The sequence below is a fragment of the Mesocricetus auratus genome, unplaced genomic scaffold (genome assembly GCF_017639785.1).
Source record: "Mesocricetus auratus isolate SY011 unplaced genomic scaffold, BCM_Maur_2.0 Super-Scaffold_100009, whole genome shotgun sequence".
Classification (NCBI taxonomy): domain Eukaryota; kingdom Metazoa; phylum Chordata; class Mammalia; order Rodentia; family Cricetidae; genus Mesocricetus; species Mesocricetus auratus.
Window position 1 is genome coordinate 67,322,263 of NW_024429193.1, and position 16,226 is coordinate 67,338,488.

Sequence of the window (16,226 nt, forward strand, 5' to 3'; positions counted from 1 at the left end):
CCTAAAAACATGCTTCCCAAGCTGGTGAGATGACTTAGTAGGAAGAGGTGCTTGTAGCCACGTCTGAATACCAGAGTTCAATCCCCAGGACCCACATGTCCTCTGGCTATACTATAGCCCCCCCCACATAATATAGATATATAAATGTAAAACCAACAAACCAAAACGTGCCCCCAATCTGGACAAGTCAGTTCTGAGAACTTTGGAGGTCCACTGACGGCCAGAGCTGTCAGGAGCCAGTAACGTCTCAGGGCGTCCAGGCTGCCTCACCTCTGAGTCTCACTTTCCCAAAGTTGAGTGAGGCACCAGGCTGCCTCTGTGTACATGTGGCCCTTCTCTGGATCAGAGAGTCTGTGAGGTGGGCCACTCCAGGACTCAATTCTGGGGCCAATGTTGACACCAGCATCTAATGGGGTGTCACTGAGAGAGTCTGTGCCACATTTAGTGACAAAAGCATTCCACTAATTCCTCACACCCAGTGTTTTGACCAAGTGTCTTTATGGAGGAGGTGAATGCTGCATGGGCTTGAGTAGGGTGCACTGGCCTTAGTCAGAGGTCAGGGGACCAGAAGGCCGATTCCAGAGCCCGAGCTGTCAGTCACTACTGCAGGCTTAGGTCATGCTAAGGGCATCTGCCAGTCCACAGCTTCACACTCCTCCCTTGGGTCCTGTAGTGGTATCTACCTTTGTGCCCCTCCTGTCACATCTAATGCCAACCATGCTCCAATTCTTGAAAGGGAGAGGCGTGGCTATCCACTTTTGGTTCCGTATCCATCCCTGAACCTTGCCCTGTGCACTGGGGCATGTTTTGAAGATACGAGGCACCAAGGATGCTTATTCAACAAGGTCTGCAAGGGGTTCCACTGCTGTCGTCCCCATGGGGCTCTCCACATCACGCCTGACAGGGAGGGCCCCTTATTTCTAGCTCACAGAGTGCTCTGGCTACCTTCCAGGCTAGTCTCCTGCCCCAGTTACTTGCTGCTCAGCCCCAGAGACCCCATGGGCCATGCACAGGACAGAAGAGCTGAATGGAATGCCTACTAGAGGACCACACAGCAGGCGGTCGCTAACATGACAGGAAGCGGCAGACTCCCTTTCTGCCCAGCCCATGGCCACTCCTCACAACTCCTGTTCCAGGGAAAATGTTTGAATCTCACTTCACTAGTCCCCAATGGTGACGATGACACCAGTAACTGATATTTATGTCCTCCTTTTACTGTACAGAAACACTCTAGACAACATCTTATTGAACCTTCCTAGCTACCCTGTAGTGTACTTTTTTGGGGGGGGGGTATAAACTGAGACACACATACACAAAGACTAGTTTACAAGGCCACATGGTCAGGGAGTCTAATCATGGTTATCTGGCTACAGAATCCACACCTTTCATCACTGCCGCTCAAAGGTCCAAGAATCATCCCAATCCCACCCAGGGGAAGGGAAAGAGGGTGGATAGCCTGCGTTTCTAATCTTTACAGGCGTGGAGAAAAGGCAAAGCTACCACCTGAATCTTGATGACGGCTGGAAGCAAGGTCCTGAGGTAGCGGGAGCACTCAGCAAACTTCTGACGAACAAGGAAGCCACGGAGGCGGGCCTGAAGCTTGACGACAAAGCCAACGTTGGCCTTCCAGAGCAGTTGTCGGTCATGGGCCGCGGTGACCTTGGTGATGACTGACTGTGGAGACAGGAGTCCTTTGGTGAGCAGGAGCCTCTCCCCATGCACAGTCCCCTACCCTGGCAGGAGCCCTGCCCACCTGGATCTCCTCCTGGGTCAGATGGGAGGTATTGAGGTGGCAGCTGGGAGGGTGCTCCCAAGTCCCCTGGAAGGTCTGCAGATGGAAGTAGTAGGCGGTGCCATCCTTCATGTCATGCTGAACCCAGAAGGCTGCGTCCCCTGGGTAGAAACTCAGGTGAGCCAAGAAGGCTCAGAGGAGGCGAGGGCAGCAGACAGGAAGGCTGGGCAGGCCCATTACCAGGACACCGCTTCTTTGCCACTGCTCCTTCCAGAGCCCGCTGGTAGCTGTCAGCACAGTCAGGAACTATCCCTCGGAGAGCCACATTGGGGTTCCTTAACACCCGCTCTGTCTGGGCTGCCTTGCCTTCCTTGATGGCCTGATTGATGGCAGCTACGCCAAGGGCGACTGGTGGACATCAGGAGAGAAAAGTCAACCCTCTGGAGCCCGTCCCATGAGCCCTGACGTGTCCAGTGTGTCCAGATTCAGGCCTCATGGCTGACGGAGGGGCTAGGGAGAGTCAAGGGTGGCTCAGCTGGGAAGCAGCAGCAGGCAGCTGGGCTCAGGAGAGGTGGCAGCCAGGGAAGGGCTCCTGTGGGAGGAAGGTTCTAAATTCTTGAGTATTTCCTGTGTGCCAGGAAACCCACCCTGTGGTCAAAGCGCCCTCCTGCTCTAATTCTGCCTGCCCCCTGTGCTTACTGGTTTCAGTCAACTTGCACAAATCTAGACAGATCTGTGAAGAGGGGATTTATTTATTTATTTTTCTTGAGACAGGGTTTCTCTATGTAACAGTCCTGGAACTTGCTTTGTAGACCAGGCTGGCCTCAGACTCACAGAGATCCACCTGTCTCTGCCTCCCAAGTGCTGGAATTAAAGGCGTGCGCCACCTACCCCCCCCCTAGAATAGGAATTTTTTTTTTTTTTGGTTTTTCGAGACAGGGTTTCTCTGTGACTTTGGAGGCTGTCCTGGAACTAGCTCTGCAGACCAGGCTGGTCTCGAACTCACAAAGATCCGCCTGCCTCTGCCTCCCAAGTGCTGGGATTAAAGGCGTGCGCCACCAACGCACGGCCTAGAATAGGAAATCTTAATTGAGAAAATGCCCCCACTGGATTGGCCTATGGGCAAGCCTGTAAGGCATCTTCTTGACTACTGATTGCTGTGGAAACCCATTGTGGATGGTGCCACCTGTGGGCAGGGGGTCCTGGAGTAAGAAAGCAAACTGAACAAGCCACAAGGAGCAAGCGGTAAGCAACACTGCTCCATGCCCTCTGCCTCGGATTCTGCCACTAGGTTCCTGTCTTGATTCCTTTGATGATGGACTGTGATGGGGAAGAGTAAGAACAAACCCTTTCCCAGGTTGCCTTCAGCCAGGGTTCAGCCAGCGATAGAAAGCAAGCTAAGGTGTTTCCCATGCTAAGATGAGAAAGGGTGGGGTCCACTCTGCCCTCCCAGTGCCCGGCTGTTTACTTCTCTGAGCTGTGTCTGTGTCCTCATTGGCTCTGGTCACTCCCTGGCGGATCTCTTCCAGCCACAGTACAGCCCCAGGATCTCCTGTCACCTGGCGAATTGAAAAAGAATATGAAAAAGCAAAAGACCCCAACTGGTGTCTCGAGGCTCGCACAAGCGCAGCAGGGGCTAAAGGACAAGCAGACACGGCAGCAGCAGGGAAGGCTCTCTCTGCTCCCTGCCCTGTGGAGTCATGACCTCAGCCCCATGCATGGCTGCAGACTCGGAAGGCTCTTTCCTTACTGTGCTTTCGAAGTCTGAGCATCGGGTCACCTTGGCCTTGGGGCTCTCTATAGCTTCTGTACCCTCCGTACCCAGCACCTTCTGACAGCTCTATTGCTGGCCTTTGTGCCTCAGCCACACCCGGGGACATCCATCCCACAGCCCTCCCCACCTCTGTCTACCTCAGGTCACAGTTCTCAGCCAGATGCTGGCCCTGACCGTACGTCTCCTGGCTACACATTTCTCATCACCAGGAAGTAGCTGGAAGACTGTACACACAGGTCAAGGAAGCCTGTACCTGCTATGGTCAATCTGAACCCAACCCATATCAGTGGACTCTGTAAACTAACATTGTATTGAGCGGTATGTGTCTGATGCCTGCCCACCTGCCTGCCCGCCATCTTTTCTTTCTTTCTTTCTTTTTTTTTTTTAAGATTTATTTTTTTTATTACACATACGGTGTTCTGCCAGAAGAGGGCACCAGATTGAATTGTAGATGGTTGTGAGCCACCATGTGGTTGCTGGGAATTGAACTCAGAACCTCTGGAAGAGCGGTCAGTGCTCTTAACCTCTGGGCCATCTCTCCAGCCCCCATCTTTTCTTTCTAACAGGGTCTGCAGGCCAGGCCAACCTCAAACTCATTGCAGGTATGAGCTATCAGGTACTGTTGCTATGAATTGACTTAAGGGCTTTACTTTTAATTAGGTGTGTGTGTATGTATCTGTGTGGAGGTGTGTGCATGTGAGTGCAGGTGTCCTGAAGAGGGCACTGGATCCCTGAATCTGGGGTTGTGAGCCACCTGAGGTGGGTGTTGGAAACTGGACTCAGACTCTCTGGAACAGCGTCAAGCATTCAACCACTGAGTCAGTTCTCCAGCCTCATGAATCAGTACTTGAGAGACACATGGAGCTATACTCAGCACAGAGTGAAAACTGGATAAATGCTGGCTGGCACTCCTGCCATGGTACCTTACTCAAACCCAACAGCTGTAGGTCAAGCTTGTTCCGGCCAAGGGTTTCCAAGGGAAATGGTGGTACAGGGAGGCTAGGCGATGCTACAGGGTGAGACTACAGCATGCAAGCTCAGTCGTCGGCTCCCAGCTGTCAGCTTCATTCTGCTGCCACACGACTCAGCACTTTGGGTTTGCACCACGAGGTGCCTGGGCAGAGCGTCTACACACAAGTACACACACCCCAGGGATACTGAGGGATTGCCCAAGACCAGGTGGCCATTGCAGATCAGAGCGGGGAATCCAGTCACCTGATTCCCAGCCCTGGAATGAAGTTCACACTTTCCCATGACAGTCAAATCCTGCTGTGCCTCACCTGGTTCAGAGTCTGTATCCACTAGGCTGAAACAGCTTCAGAGTACATGCTGGGCACATCTCTGTAGTGTCTAACCCAGCCACCTATCCCTAACCTTACCTTGGCTTTCTTCCTCTTGGCTGCCACGAGGAGGAGATGATACCGAGGTGCAACATGAAGGTTGACATCTTCCAGGCCAGCCGCTGGAAGCAGCAGGGCAGACAAAGTCTTTTCAGGATAGCCCTGGTCCAGAGCCTCATTGATGAGGCTGATGGCGAGGACCTCTGAGGAAGACATCTCCATGAGCAGCAGCCCCAAACTCAAGAGTAAGGGGACGGTTGTCCGAGGGGGTTACTCACGATCTGTTTCTTCCTGGACCTGTGCATTGACCTGGCACACTGCAGCCTGTAGGTCATTCCAGCTCAGGAAGGCTCCATCCATTCCTCGAAGCTGTTGCGTCTTCACCAGGGCATCAAAGTAACTAGCAGCAGAGAAGAGGAGCACACAGTCACAAGTGGAGAAAGCTTTGAGTTGGCTCCTCCCTAGACCACCTTAATCCTCAGGTGTCTTCTCCCTTTATGGACCGTGCTGAGCCCCCTGTGTGGACCACGGAGCTCTGCAAGCTTGAGTGATCTTTTCCCTCCTTGCTATTACCCCAGATCTCAGCCACTCACCTGGCTTTAATGACCTGCACTAATGAACCCCAAAGCGTATTTCCATCCCTCACAGACCCTGGGGACTGCTGAGGATCCCCCCTGAATGCCAGTCAGGGTCTCAGATACCCTAGCTTACATCTGGACTCCCGACCCCCTCGGTCTATCTCTGTGCCTCAGCTGTCCCTTCTGGATAAACTCCTGTCGTGTCAGCTCCCACTCGTTCCCGTCAATTCTGCTTTTAGAATACAGTTACATGCTGCCATCTTCTCCCCACTCCTGCTGCCCCCCCCCCCCGTTAAGCAGCGCTCTTAAAAGGCATCCCTGCGGCTCTGCCTGGCCCAGGCCCTGTGGTGCAGCCTCAGCACAGCCAGAATGACCTTGTAAAGCAGGTCAGATGAGCTCCCTCCTGGCTGACCCACCCCAGAGCTTCCTTCCACGCTTGAGGACATGGGCTGGTCTCTGCTCACCCACTCTTTGCCTGCCTCACTCCATTTGGCCACTCTGGCTTCCTGGTAGTCTTTGTTTTTGGTTTTTTGGGACATCGGGAAGTTAAACCCAGAGCCTCAGACATGCCATGCAAGCACTCACCATTGAGCTATCCCCAAGCTCTTCCTGATGTTCTGTGAGTGCACCTAGGACACTCTCCTTCCTGAAGGGCATTATGGGAATAGCTCTGGCTCCTTAGATCCTTCTCCATATGACCCTTGTCCTCAAACGCCATCTATAACCACATTGTGTGTCTGGGAAAACTGCCCCAGCCCCAGTACTGTTTTGTTTGGCCCCATAGCTCTATGCCCATCCAGTCATAACTCCTGCTGTGTATATGCTTGCCAAGAGCAGGGATTTGGTTTAGACACTGTTTTCCACACCTAGAATGGCATCTGGTAGTGTGTAGGCATTCAACATTTGCCCCGGAAAAAAAAACGGAGAGGAAACGGGAAAATCATGTGCTCCTCCACTGGGACGGAAATACAGTAGGGGCAATTGTGAGCAAACTAGGGGGCTGGGACCAAGAAAGGGCATCACACCAAAGGCTACTTACTGTCCAGTGTCAGCCACATTCACACCATCCCTCACTTCTAACATGTGGCTAAAACTTCCTCACTCACCGTTGAGCATTTTCTTCTTCTACCTGGGCCAAGCCAGTAGCAGGATTCACCAGACTGTCCCAGAAGGCAGAGACATCTCTAGTTTCCAGAGCACAGTTAATGAGAACCACAGCGGAGAGCATCTCCACAGCCACAAAGAGCTCTTCCTGGCTCAGCTCCTGTAGAGGAGAGAGTTGAGGGGAGTTGGGGGGACTGTTGGAGCCAGCCTACCCCAAGCTCTCCAACAACCTATCTCCATTCCCGAGTTCTAGGAGTTCCACTTACTCCACAACACCATTCATGCTCAACTCATGTTCAACACCTAGGATGCATTCATTCACCAACAACATTTATACTTTATTCCTGGGGATGTGTACTCTATGAACACAATCATGAAGACCTCACATAGTGTTGTATTAATTTCCATAACAAACCAAATGAGGTATGTACCATTAATAGCCTCAATTCCCAGCCAAATCCATAGCTTTGTATTTAAAAGTGTTTAAACAGAGTTGTCTGACTACAAAGCCCACACTCAACATGTGACCTCTGCCAACAGCCTTCTGTTTCCATGTCATATCAAGAACTGCTCAAGCGGGGCGGTGGTGGCACATGCTTTAATCCCAGAACAGAGGCAGGAAAATAAGCTACATAACAAGTTCAAGGCCAGCATGAGCTATGTAAACTCAAAAAGCCAAAAAGCACTGGGCGTTGGTGGCGCACGCCTTTAATCCCAGCACTCAGGAGGCAGAGGCAGGCGGATCTCTGTGAGTTTGAGACCACCCTGGTCTACAGAGTGAGTTCCAGGTCAGCCTCCAAACCTACAGAGAAACCCTGTCTCGAAAAACAAAACATAAAAAGCCAAAAAGGACAGAGGGACAGAGAGACAGAGAGAGAGAGAGAGAGAGAGAGAGAGAGAGGGAGGGAGGGAGGGAGGGAGGGAGGGAGGGAGGGAGGGAGGGAGGGAGGGAGACAGCGACAGAACCGCACAGGGGTCTGGGTAGAGAGGACCAAGCGGCCATCTCACGCTATGCTGCACACCATGAGGCCCTGGCCCAGTTTTCCAAGCCACTTTCTCTCTGCTTCCCTTCAGATATCTGCTTAGGCTGCTCTCTTTTTCTTGGAGCATGCTTCCTGTGTTCTACTAGGAGAGCTGCAAAAAATAGTAATGACAGCAAAAACTTACTTGCTGGGCACTTCTCAAAGCACATATGCTATCTCACAGAGCCCTTGAAACAATCCTATGATGTTGGTACTATTTACAAAGAAACTGAGAAGCAGGGAAAGTAAAGGAACAGTCAGTGTCACAGATCTAAGAAGTAGCAGAGCTAGATTTGAACTCGGGCCTCTTAGGTCCAAACCTTCAGCACCATGCTTTCACCTCTTGTACTTCTGGGCTGCTCTCCTGTTACTCAGCTGTTAGATGGTACCCTTGCTGACGACAGTGCTGAAATAAATGTCCTATGATATGAATACCTGCTATGGGGGTTCACTACGAAGTCTCTTCTAGGAAGCCTTCCCAGACTTCCTCTAGCACTGCTTACTCCATTGTCCTGGTCACTGCTGTAAAATCACCTTCTAGCTACATCATTTTCTCCTCTCCCCCTCTGCCTGGCCTTTGGGTGTATTCTAACTCCTGCAGCTGACAGGGACGACCATAAGCAGAGCTCACACCTCACTAACTGAAGAGCTGTGTGGACAGGAGTGAGGTGGAGTGGCCTTGTGGTTAAAGTGTGTCCTGCCAGTTCTGCTCAGCTCTGAATTCAGCCACAGCGCTGCTAGTCTGCTGAGCAGACACTCAACTTCTGCGACCCTCTTCTTAGCTCAAAAGTCCAAAACCAGCACTTAGCTGGCAAGGCTGCTGCGGGCACCGAGTGTTTGCTGTGCTACTGGCTGCCATGATGATCCTAGGAAACAGCCCTTCCCATCTTAATTTCTGGCCACCCCGAAAGCTGCTTGGAGCCCCCAGAACTTACCCCCTGCTGCTGCTTCTGAAGCACAGACAGCTCCTGCTGGTACACAGCAGAAGCGAAGGGGTACACTTGGGGCAGTTGGGCTTCGGGGCACATGAGCTCCTTCACGGTGTCAGCGGCCACTTCCCTCTGGATGGCTCTGTTGATTCTCCATACAGCCTGGAGCACTGCAGGGGAGGACAGCGGAATCACATGGGCTGAGTGTTCCCTGTTATCTCAGCTGTCCTTACCAACCAGGTTCTGCTGGGACCGCTAAGGGAAATGGCTTTGTAACACTTCTAGAAAGTCATTCTACTAGATTCAAAATGCATTTCTAAATGCTCCGGAGGAAGGCGGATAGGCCACTTTAAAAGAGAGGCTCTGACCAGGCAGTGGTGGTGGCGTCTTTAATCCCAGCACTCAGGAGGCAGAAGCAGGCGAATCTCTGTGAGTTTGAGGCCAGCCTGGTCTACAGAGTGAGTTCCAGGACAGCCAGGGCTACACAGTGAAATCCTGTCTCGAAAAACCAAAAGAGAGGGAAAGAAGGGCTCTGTGAAAGGCAGTGAGTTGGCCCAGGAGCTGCACAGCTTAGAACGCAGCGGAAGGCGGCTGTCACAGCCACGCTGAGCTCCTAAGGCAGTGAGCGAAAGATTGACAGGTGAAATGGTATAACTAAGATGAAGTAAGTCAGCGGGCTCAGGGGACCACCTTAGTGGCAGCGGGAGGAAAGAAGAGCCAGCTCCATTTACAATAGAGTGGGTGGAGGAAGCTGAAAGGAGCCATAGCACACAAGTGTGGTTAGCGTTTATAAACTCTGGGGCCAGCAGAAACGGACACTCGCTCCGAGGAGCACGCAGTCTTGTGGGGAGGAATAAGGATATGAGAAGATCTACAGTGCCCAGCTGTTGAGACCATGCTAGCACCCCAGTGCTATGGCAGTGCTGAGGAGGGGTTCTGACTGGGAGCAAGCAGACGACTTTGCAGAGAAGCCTTGGAGGCAGCTCTGCAGACGTTTCCCCCTGCTTCTGACAGGGGAAATGTGGGAGAATGTCAGTCAGAGGCCCGAGGCCAGGCGCTGGGAAAGAAGCAAGGCAGAGCAGCCTGCGTGGTGAGAAGGGAGAACACTCGGAGTCCTCATCTGCCAGGCCAGGGCACGGAGCCCACGTGTGGGGCAAAGAATGAAAGAGCAGGAGGGCTGGAGAGACGGCTCAGTAGCTAAGAACACTTGCTGCTCCTGCGGGGGACGGTTCAGTTCCTAGTGCCCACAGTGCCTACTCTGTAGACCAGGCTGGCCTTGAACTCACAGAGATGCACCTGCTTCTGCCTCCTGAGTGCTGGGATTAACCGCCCAGCGTAAGTAAAATAATGGAAGAGGCAGTTGGGTGTGGTGGATCCCACCTGTAACGGAAGCACTCAGGGTTAGCACCTGGGATGCTAAGGTAACAGAATCACATTGTGCTCCAGGCCGGCTACACAGTAAGATCCTATTTCAAAAAAACAAAGCAAACCAAGAACGGAGTGGAAGCTTTCCTACAGAGAGATGTGTACCAAGATCACCCTGGCAACAGCAATTAGGAATGAAGTGTGCTCACAGGGCAGGCAGCAGCCAGGAGCAGGCTGAAAACTGACAGGGGTAAATAAATGGTGACCGAGTGACTTCAAACCTGACGCGGAGTCAGGCCAGGCCCCGCTACAGACTCTGTAGCTGCCCAGTACTCTGGCTGTCTTCACTCAACCCTGAACACATAGTCACATTTGTATATAATTCTTCTTGTCTTGTTTTTAGGTTTTGCCTGCAGAAGTCAGAAAAGACCTCAGATCCAGTTTGGATCCCCTGAAACTGGGGTCACAGACGATTGTGAACCACCAAGCAGGTACTAAGAACTGAACCTGGTCCTCTGCAAGAGCAACAAGAGCTCCTACCCACTGAGCCATCTCTCCAGCTTTCTTAAAGGACAATGAATTAGAACGTGTTTTTTCCTCACCTGAGAAATCACATTTCAGAAGTCAAAGAAATATAAATGGGCAGAAACAAAACTACAGGCAAACTCCCCAGAAGGAGCCTAGTCCTGGCTAGCACTTGATGTGTCCCTCCAGGGGGTACAGAGGGCAGAGGAGATAAAGGGGAAAGTTCCTTGTTAGTGTGGGACTGGACAGCAGTCTGCCCCCTCCAATATGTACGTCCGCAAAGGGGCAAAATACACTACCAAGAGCCAGCAGACTCCCAACCCCCACCCGGAGACGACTTACTGGCTTGCTCTTGATCACTCTTCTCATTGGCTGCAGCTACCCCAACCTGGATCTCCTCCTTTTCTAGAAGCTTCATGAAGCCTAGTTCCTGTAAGAGGGCAGAGTTGCAGTAGAAGAGTCCCCAGGCCATGAGTGTGCATTAGCAGGACCTGGCCTACCCATCTCTAGTGCGCCATCTTTTTTCTTTTTAATTTAACCCAGCATTTCTGCATTAACAACAGACTGGATGCAAAGATAAATAACATCAAACAGAAAACTAGTGCATTCAGGGCTGGAGAGATGGCCCCCTGGCTAAAGTGCTTCCCACGTAAGCAAGAGGACTGGAGAGTCCATCTCCAGACCCATACAAGTCTTGCCTGTAATTCCAGCCTTTAATGCAAAGATGGGTTCCCAGATCAAGCTGGCTAGTGAGACTGGCCATATTGGTGAGCTTTGGATTCGAAGAAGGTGGAGGAGTGGTTTCAGATGATCCTTGACATCGACTCTGGGCCTCCTACACACTTGCCCTCCCCCATGTGAGCATACATATAGACCCCCAATTCAGCAATGAGAAGCACATGATTACCTAATGGACTGGCCTGGTCCTTCCCTCTCAGTCTGAGGGACCCTATGCAGACCAGAGGGTCCACTATGCTTTGGGGGTGATTCAGCCATTTAAACATGGAGTGAGGGATGACATGCATGTAAGAGTGTTCCCCACCGCCGGGCAGTGGTGGCACATGCCTTTAATCCCAGCACTCGGGAGGCAGAGGCAGGCGGATCTCTGTGAGTTTGAGGCCAGCCTGGCCTACAAGAGCTAGTTCCAGGGCAGCCTCAAAAGCCTCAGAGAAACCCTGCCTCAAAAATCAAAAAAAAAAAAGAGTGTTCCCCACCCTAGAGGCAGACAGGTGCCTGACCTGTGACTTCTGCTCTCTGTCTGAACTCAGTTGCTCCAGGTACCAGCCAGCCACGTCTCGTCTCACCCCTTGCAGGGCCAGGACAGGGTCTTGAAGGGCCTCAAGCAAGGCCCCGGGGCTCTGTCTCTCCAGAGCATCATCAACAACTTCTAGAGCCCCTTGGACTGAAAAACAGCAAACTCCAAGTATGTGAAAGCCTACTCTTACCATCCCGGCCATTCCTGAGAATCTGCCTTTTTTGCCTCCCGCAGACAGTGAGCTCACGTGGTCCAGCCCACATCTTCCTCTTGGTCTTCACAATCCTTCCTTTCACTGCCCCAGGCCCGAGGATACCCTGGTTCTAGCAGCTGCTGTGAGCCTTCAGGTTGCCCCTGTGTCCACCATCTTCCCTACCCCATCTGCCCTCAAACGTCCTTCTTTTCTTTCTTCCTGTTTCCCTTTCACGTTGTGACCCTGAGTCCTCAGTCTCCTGACTGCTGGGATCACAGGTGTGTGTACTACTCCTTAGCTCTACTTCCTTCTTGAAGGACCCTAATCCAAACACCCACCCCCCAGCACTGGGAGCTGAAAGGCCCATCCATTCGCCTCTGTCTTAATAATTTTCCATTCCCACAGGAGCTGCCTGGTGAACCTCTTTGCTGAGGCCAGAGAGCAGAGCATATAATCCCTGGCCTATGATCTTTCCTGGGCAGGGTCTGGCTCACATAAGGCCATGAGTTTACTGAAGGCCCCATCTCCAAGCTTCCCAGGCTTCCCCAGTTATCTCTTACCGTTGGCAAGGTTAATGTGGCCCTGGATCTCTGCCTGGGTGAGGCAGGACTCATAGATGTCCTGTTCTTGACCAACATCCTGCAGAGGCGAGATGTGGAAAGAGACGTGGGGACACAGTGCCCAAGCCTATCCTCGTCACACTCACTTCTGCAGACCAACAGACAGGCCCAAAGACAGTCTGCTCAGGACCCTGAGGAGAGCATGGGGTCTAACCACTGGCACCAGCAGTTAACCAATCAGCCCGGGGACTCCCCAGTCTAGTCTCATCTCATGCTCCATTCCAGAGCCACTTCAGCCATCCAGACGCTTCTCCAGCCTTCTTGCTCAACAGACATCATTCCAGGTTCCTCTCCTACTGCTCTAGAGCCACAGGTGTGTCTTTGAAACTCAGTGCAGGACAAACTGCAGTCCTAGTTCCACTTGAGACTCCCCAGCCTCTCAACTGATTGGCTTGTACATTCCAAGGCTTCTCCTTACATGGTTCCTGGCATTGGCAGCCTTCTCCATCTTGGCTAAGGCCAGCAGCTCTTGGTAGACAGCTGCCAAAGGTTCCCGAAGATTCCCGAGAAGAGCATTAGGATTCTGCAAGGCAGCCAGAGTGTCCTCCACCACCCCTCGCTCCACTGCATCGTTGATGGCAAGAACGGCTGCATGGACTTAGAGAGGGAGGGGAACAGTTAAGAAGCCAGAAGGGACCCAGACCAGAACACAGCCAGCTGTAGTGCCAGGGACCCATCTGCCTGTGGATACAAGAGAAGCCAGAGCCCATCCAAGACGAAAGGCTTGTTGTCATCCCAGCCCATGTCCATCCCCCACCCACAGCCTGCCCCATGCTCCCAGGCCCTACTCTAGGGGAGAGCCCTACCTGCAGCCTCATCAGCTGAAAACTCATTGGCCAAGATGCCTCCGATCTTGCTGAAGGCTGGTAATTGGAGGCCATATTTGGCCAGTTCAGAGGCGATGTTGCTGAGTTCCTCAGCTGCAATGGTATCAGAAGTGTTCCTCATTAGACTCAGAACCCCCACGCCCCCGCCTAGTGTATGGGCAAGAGGAAGGAGCTGGCTTACCTGTGAATTTCACTTTCCCATACAGGTCATGGATCTGAGGGGCCAGTCCCAGCCGGAAGAGGAAAAGGCTGGAAGAATGGAAGGTATCAGGACACACTGGGATCTGATTTTCACACCTCGTCCACAACACGTGTGGAAAGTTACAATGGAGACCCAGAGGTGAAGAGCACTCAGCACTTGTCCTCAAGCCATTCTAGCACACAGGGATTACCAGCCAAGGAAAGAGCCGCAGAATGGGAATAAGATGCCACAGGGAGACTCTCTAACTGTAATGGCTCCACAGAGGACACACTGTAATGGAACACCACACGGTGGAGATGGACAAGAGGAAGATCACAGCAGACAGAGCTGCTGAGGCCAGGAATGGAGGCAAAGAAGGGCACAGGAAAGGAAGCCATGAAGAGATGATGGAGTGGACACAGGGACTGGCCAATCCCATTCTATGATTCAGCCAACTGGTATACCTGCCTGTGAAGAGAACCAAATAGCCTTCCCTGCTTGTAATAAGTGGCTTGCACATGATGCTCTTGATGGGTCCTGGTTCTGATTCATTCATATCTCAGTCACAAGCTAAGGACTTTATCCTGTTGTTCCTTCATTTACAAGGCTCATATATATATAAATGTGCTCACAAACATACACATGAATGTAAACATTCATACAGACCTAAAACCTCGCCCTCCCTGAAACTGCTCATTTGGCTACCCTCACTCCTTTCTTTCTTTCTTTCTTTCTTTCTTTCTTTTTTTTTTTTTTTTTGGTTTTATGAGACAGGGTTTCTCTGTATTGTTTTGGAAGCTGTCGGTCCAGCCCGGCCTCGAACTCACAGAGATCCACCTGCCTCTGCCTCCCGAGTGCTGGGATTAAAGGCGTGCGCCACCACCGCCCGGCCCCTCACTCCTTTCTATTATATTTATTGCTATTGATGATCCATCTATTGATTAATCTACCTAGAGCACTGGTTCTCAACCAGTGAGTTGTAACCCCTTTAGGGATCAAACGACCCTCTCATGGGGTCACCTAAGATGAACAGAAAACAGAGATATTTGCATTACAATTCATAACGGTAGCAAAATTACAGTTATGAAGTAGCAATGAAATAATTTTACAGTTGGGGGTCACAACATGAGGAATTATACTAAAGAGCCATAGCATTAGGAAGACTGGGAACCACTAACCTGCAGGAACCTGGTTAACTAAAGCTAAGGGTGTCTCACCTGAGAGCATGAATGCAATAGATCACCCGAGGCATATTCTTTTTGTCATAGATGTCCGTGGTCTCTGGGAGGAAAATCTAGAGGAGAAACCAGACAGTTGCTGCACACTGGAAAGTACAGCACAGAAGAGGGTAGTGCAGTAAGTAGCCCACACCTTCAAGCTAGTGAGAGGAGCAGAAACCTAGTTCAGATATACATTATGTCTCCTCCAACGTGTAGATTGTGATCTTCTCACCCCAAATACAAGCACTAAAATAAGGTTTCTGTTGTCACATCAAACATTCATTGTAAAAACTTCATAATTATTCACTTTAATAATCTGATATGGTAAAAGTATCTAGGATGATCAGCAGTTTCTGAGGATTGACATTATCAGAAAAAGCAGAACTATTCATTAAGCCTCAATATTTGAATTCTTACTTTGTATATGTGTATATCATAAGAGCTGATTATGTTAGAAAGTTATAGAGTATATTATTACAGATTATATGAAATCTCTCTCCTAAGCATTAATGTAGTAACAGGGACTGAAGCTTCAACAAATAAGATGTCATGTGATCAGACTCTCAGAAGTGGGATCGGGACATATCATAGTTACATACTCTCCATCAATATTTATCTTAGTAGAAGTCTCTTTGACTATTTTTGGAGTTTGCTTTATACCAGTATTTGCATATATATACCTGCTGCAGACATGATACCCAGATCAGGAGGTAAAATCCCTCTCTGATTGGCAGAAAGTGATGCTGAGCCACCTGGTGCCAAGATTCCCTCAGATCCTCCACAGGAGTGAAAGTCAAAAGTCTCAGAGTTCTGAGCAGTCTGCTGCCTGCACTGACCTCAGAGTTCAGCCTCCCTGACAGCAATCCAGCCTTTGCTCTTCCCTCATTTGGGTCTCACCATTACACCTCATGTTTGATCACAATTTCTGAGACTCAAGCCCTACATCAATGCTGGAAGCGAAGAGATAAATCTCTCGACTCATTACTCTCTTTGTTTGGAAGTCCAGTTAGCTTTCTCGATAAAATCCCTATGATTCATAAACCAAACATACTTATTTTAAGGTCCTCCTTTCTCTACTTTTTATTTCTTTTTTTTTTTAAAATTTTATAAAAAAAGCGAAGAGGCATTTGCAGATCTGCAGTTGAATTCCCCCAGTCTTCAAAGCTCATTACTCTCACATGGTAAAGTCAGTCAAATCTGGAAGCAATGAAGTACTTTGTCTGGAAAACTCCAGCTCCTTTTAACAACTTAGATTTATCTATGTGTGTGTCTGCTTGTCTGTACGGGCATTATTAGCAGCAAGTGTCCACTGAGGTCAGAAGAGATGTTTATACTCTGGAATTGGAGTTATAGATAATTGTGAGCTATCTGATGTAGGTGCTGGGAATTGAACTTGGATCCTCTGCAAGAGCAACCATGCTCTTAACCCTTCTTCCTTCCATCCTTCCTTTCTTAAAAGCTTTTTTTTTTTCCCCTCCTGTCTCTGCCTCCCGAGCACTGGGATTAGAGGTGTGCACCACCATCACCCAGCATCTTTTTGTTTTTTAACACTGGGTCTCTC

The 16,226-nt window shown here is 50.6% G+C and overlaps 1 protein-coding gene across 3 annotated transcripts in view; it reads right to left on the reverse strand.

The window, feature by feature from the left end:
* The window catches only part of Iqgap3 (IQ motif containing GTPase activating protein 3), a 41,150-nt gene that overhangs the window by 17,254 nt on the left and 7,670 nt on the right, over window positions 1-16,226 (reverse strand). For all 3 annotated transcript variants that reach the window (XM_005080111.3, XM_021233074.1, XM_040752506.1), the window contains exons 5-19: window positions 14,663-14,739; window positions 13,446-13,513; window positions 13,244-13,357; window positions 12,856-13,034; window positions 12,378-12,456; window positions 11,608-11,771; window positions 10,712-10,799; window positions 8,486-8,649; window positions 6,531-6,688; window positions 5,125-5,246; window positions 4,886-5,049; window positions 3,201-3,291; window positions 1,973-2,140; window positions 1,754-1,893; window positions 1,504-1,674 (exon numbers count right to left, since the gene is read on the reverse strand). In XM_005080111.3, the coding sequence (XP_005080168.1) occupies window positions 1,504-1,674; window positions 1,754-1,893; window positions 1,973-2,140; window positions 3,201-3,291; window positions 4,886-5,049; window positions 5,125-5,246; window positions 6,531-6,688; window positions 8,486-8,649; window positions 10,712-10,799; window positions 11,608-11,771; window positions 12,378-12,456; window positions 12,856-13,034; window positions 13,244-13,357; window positions 13,446-13,513; window positions 14,663-14,739 (1,947 nt within the window). The remainder of the gene's footprint in view (window positions 1-1,503; window positions 1,675-1,753; window positions 1,894-1,972; window positions 2,141-3,200; window positions 3,292-4,885; window positions 5,050-5,124; window positions 5,247-6,530; window positions 6,689-8,485; window positions 8,650-10,711; window positions 10,800-11,607; window positions 11,772-12,377; window positions 12,457-12,855; window positions 13,035-13,243; window positions 13,358-13,445; window positions 13,514-14,662; window positions 14,740-16,226) is intronic.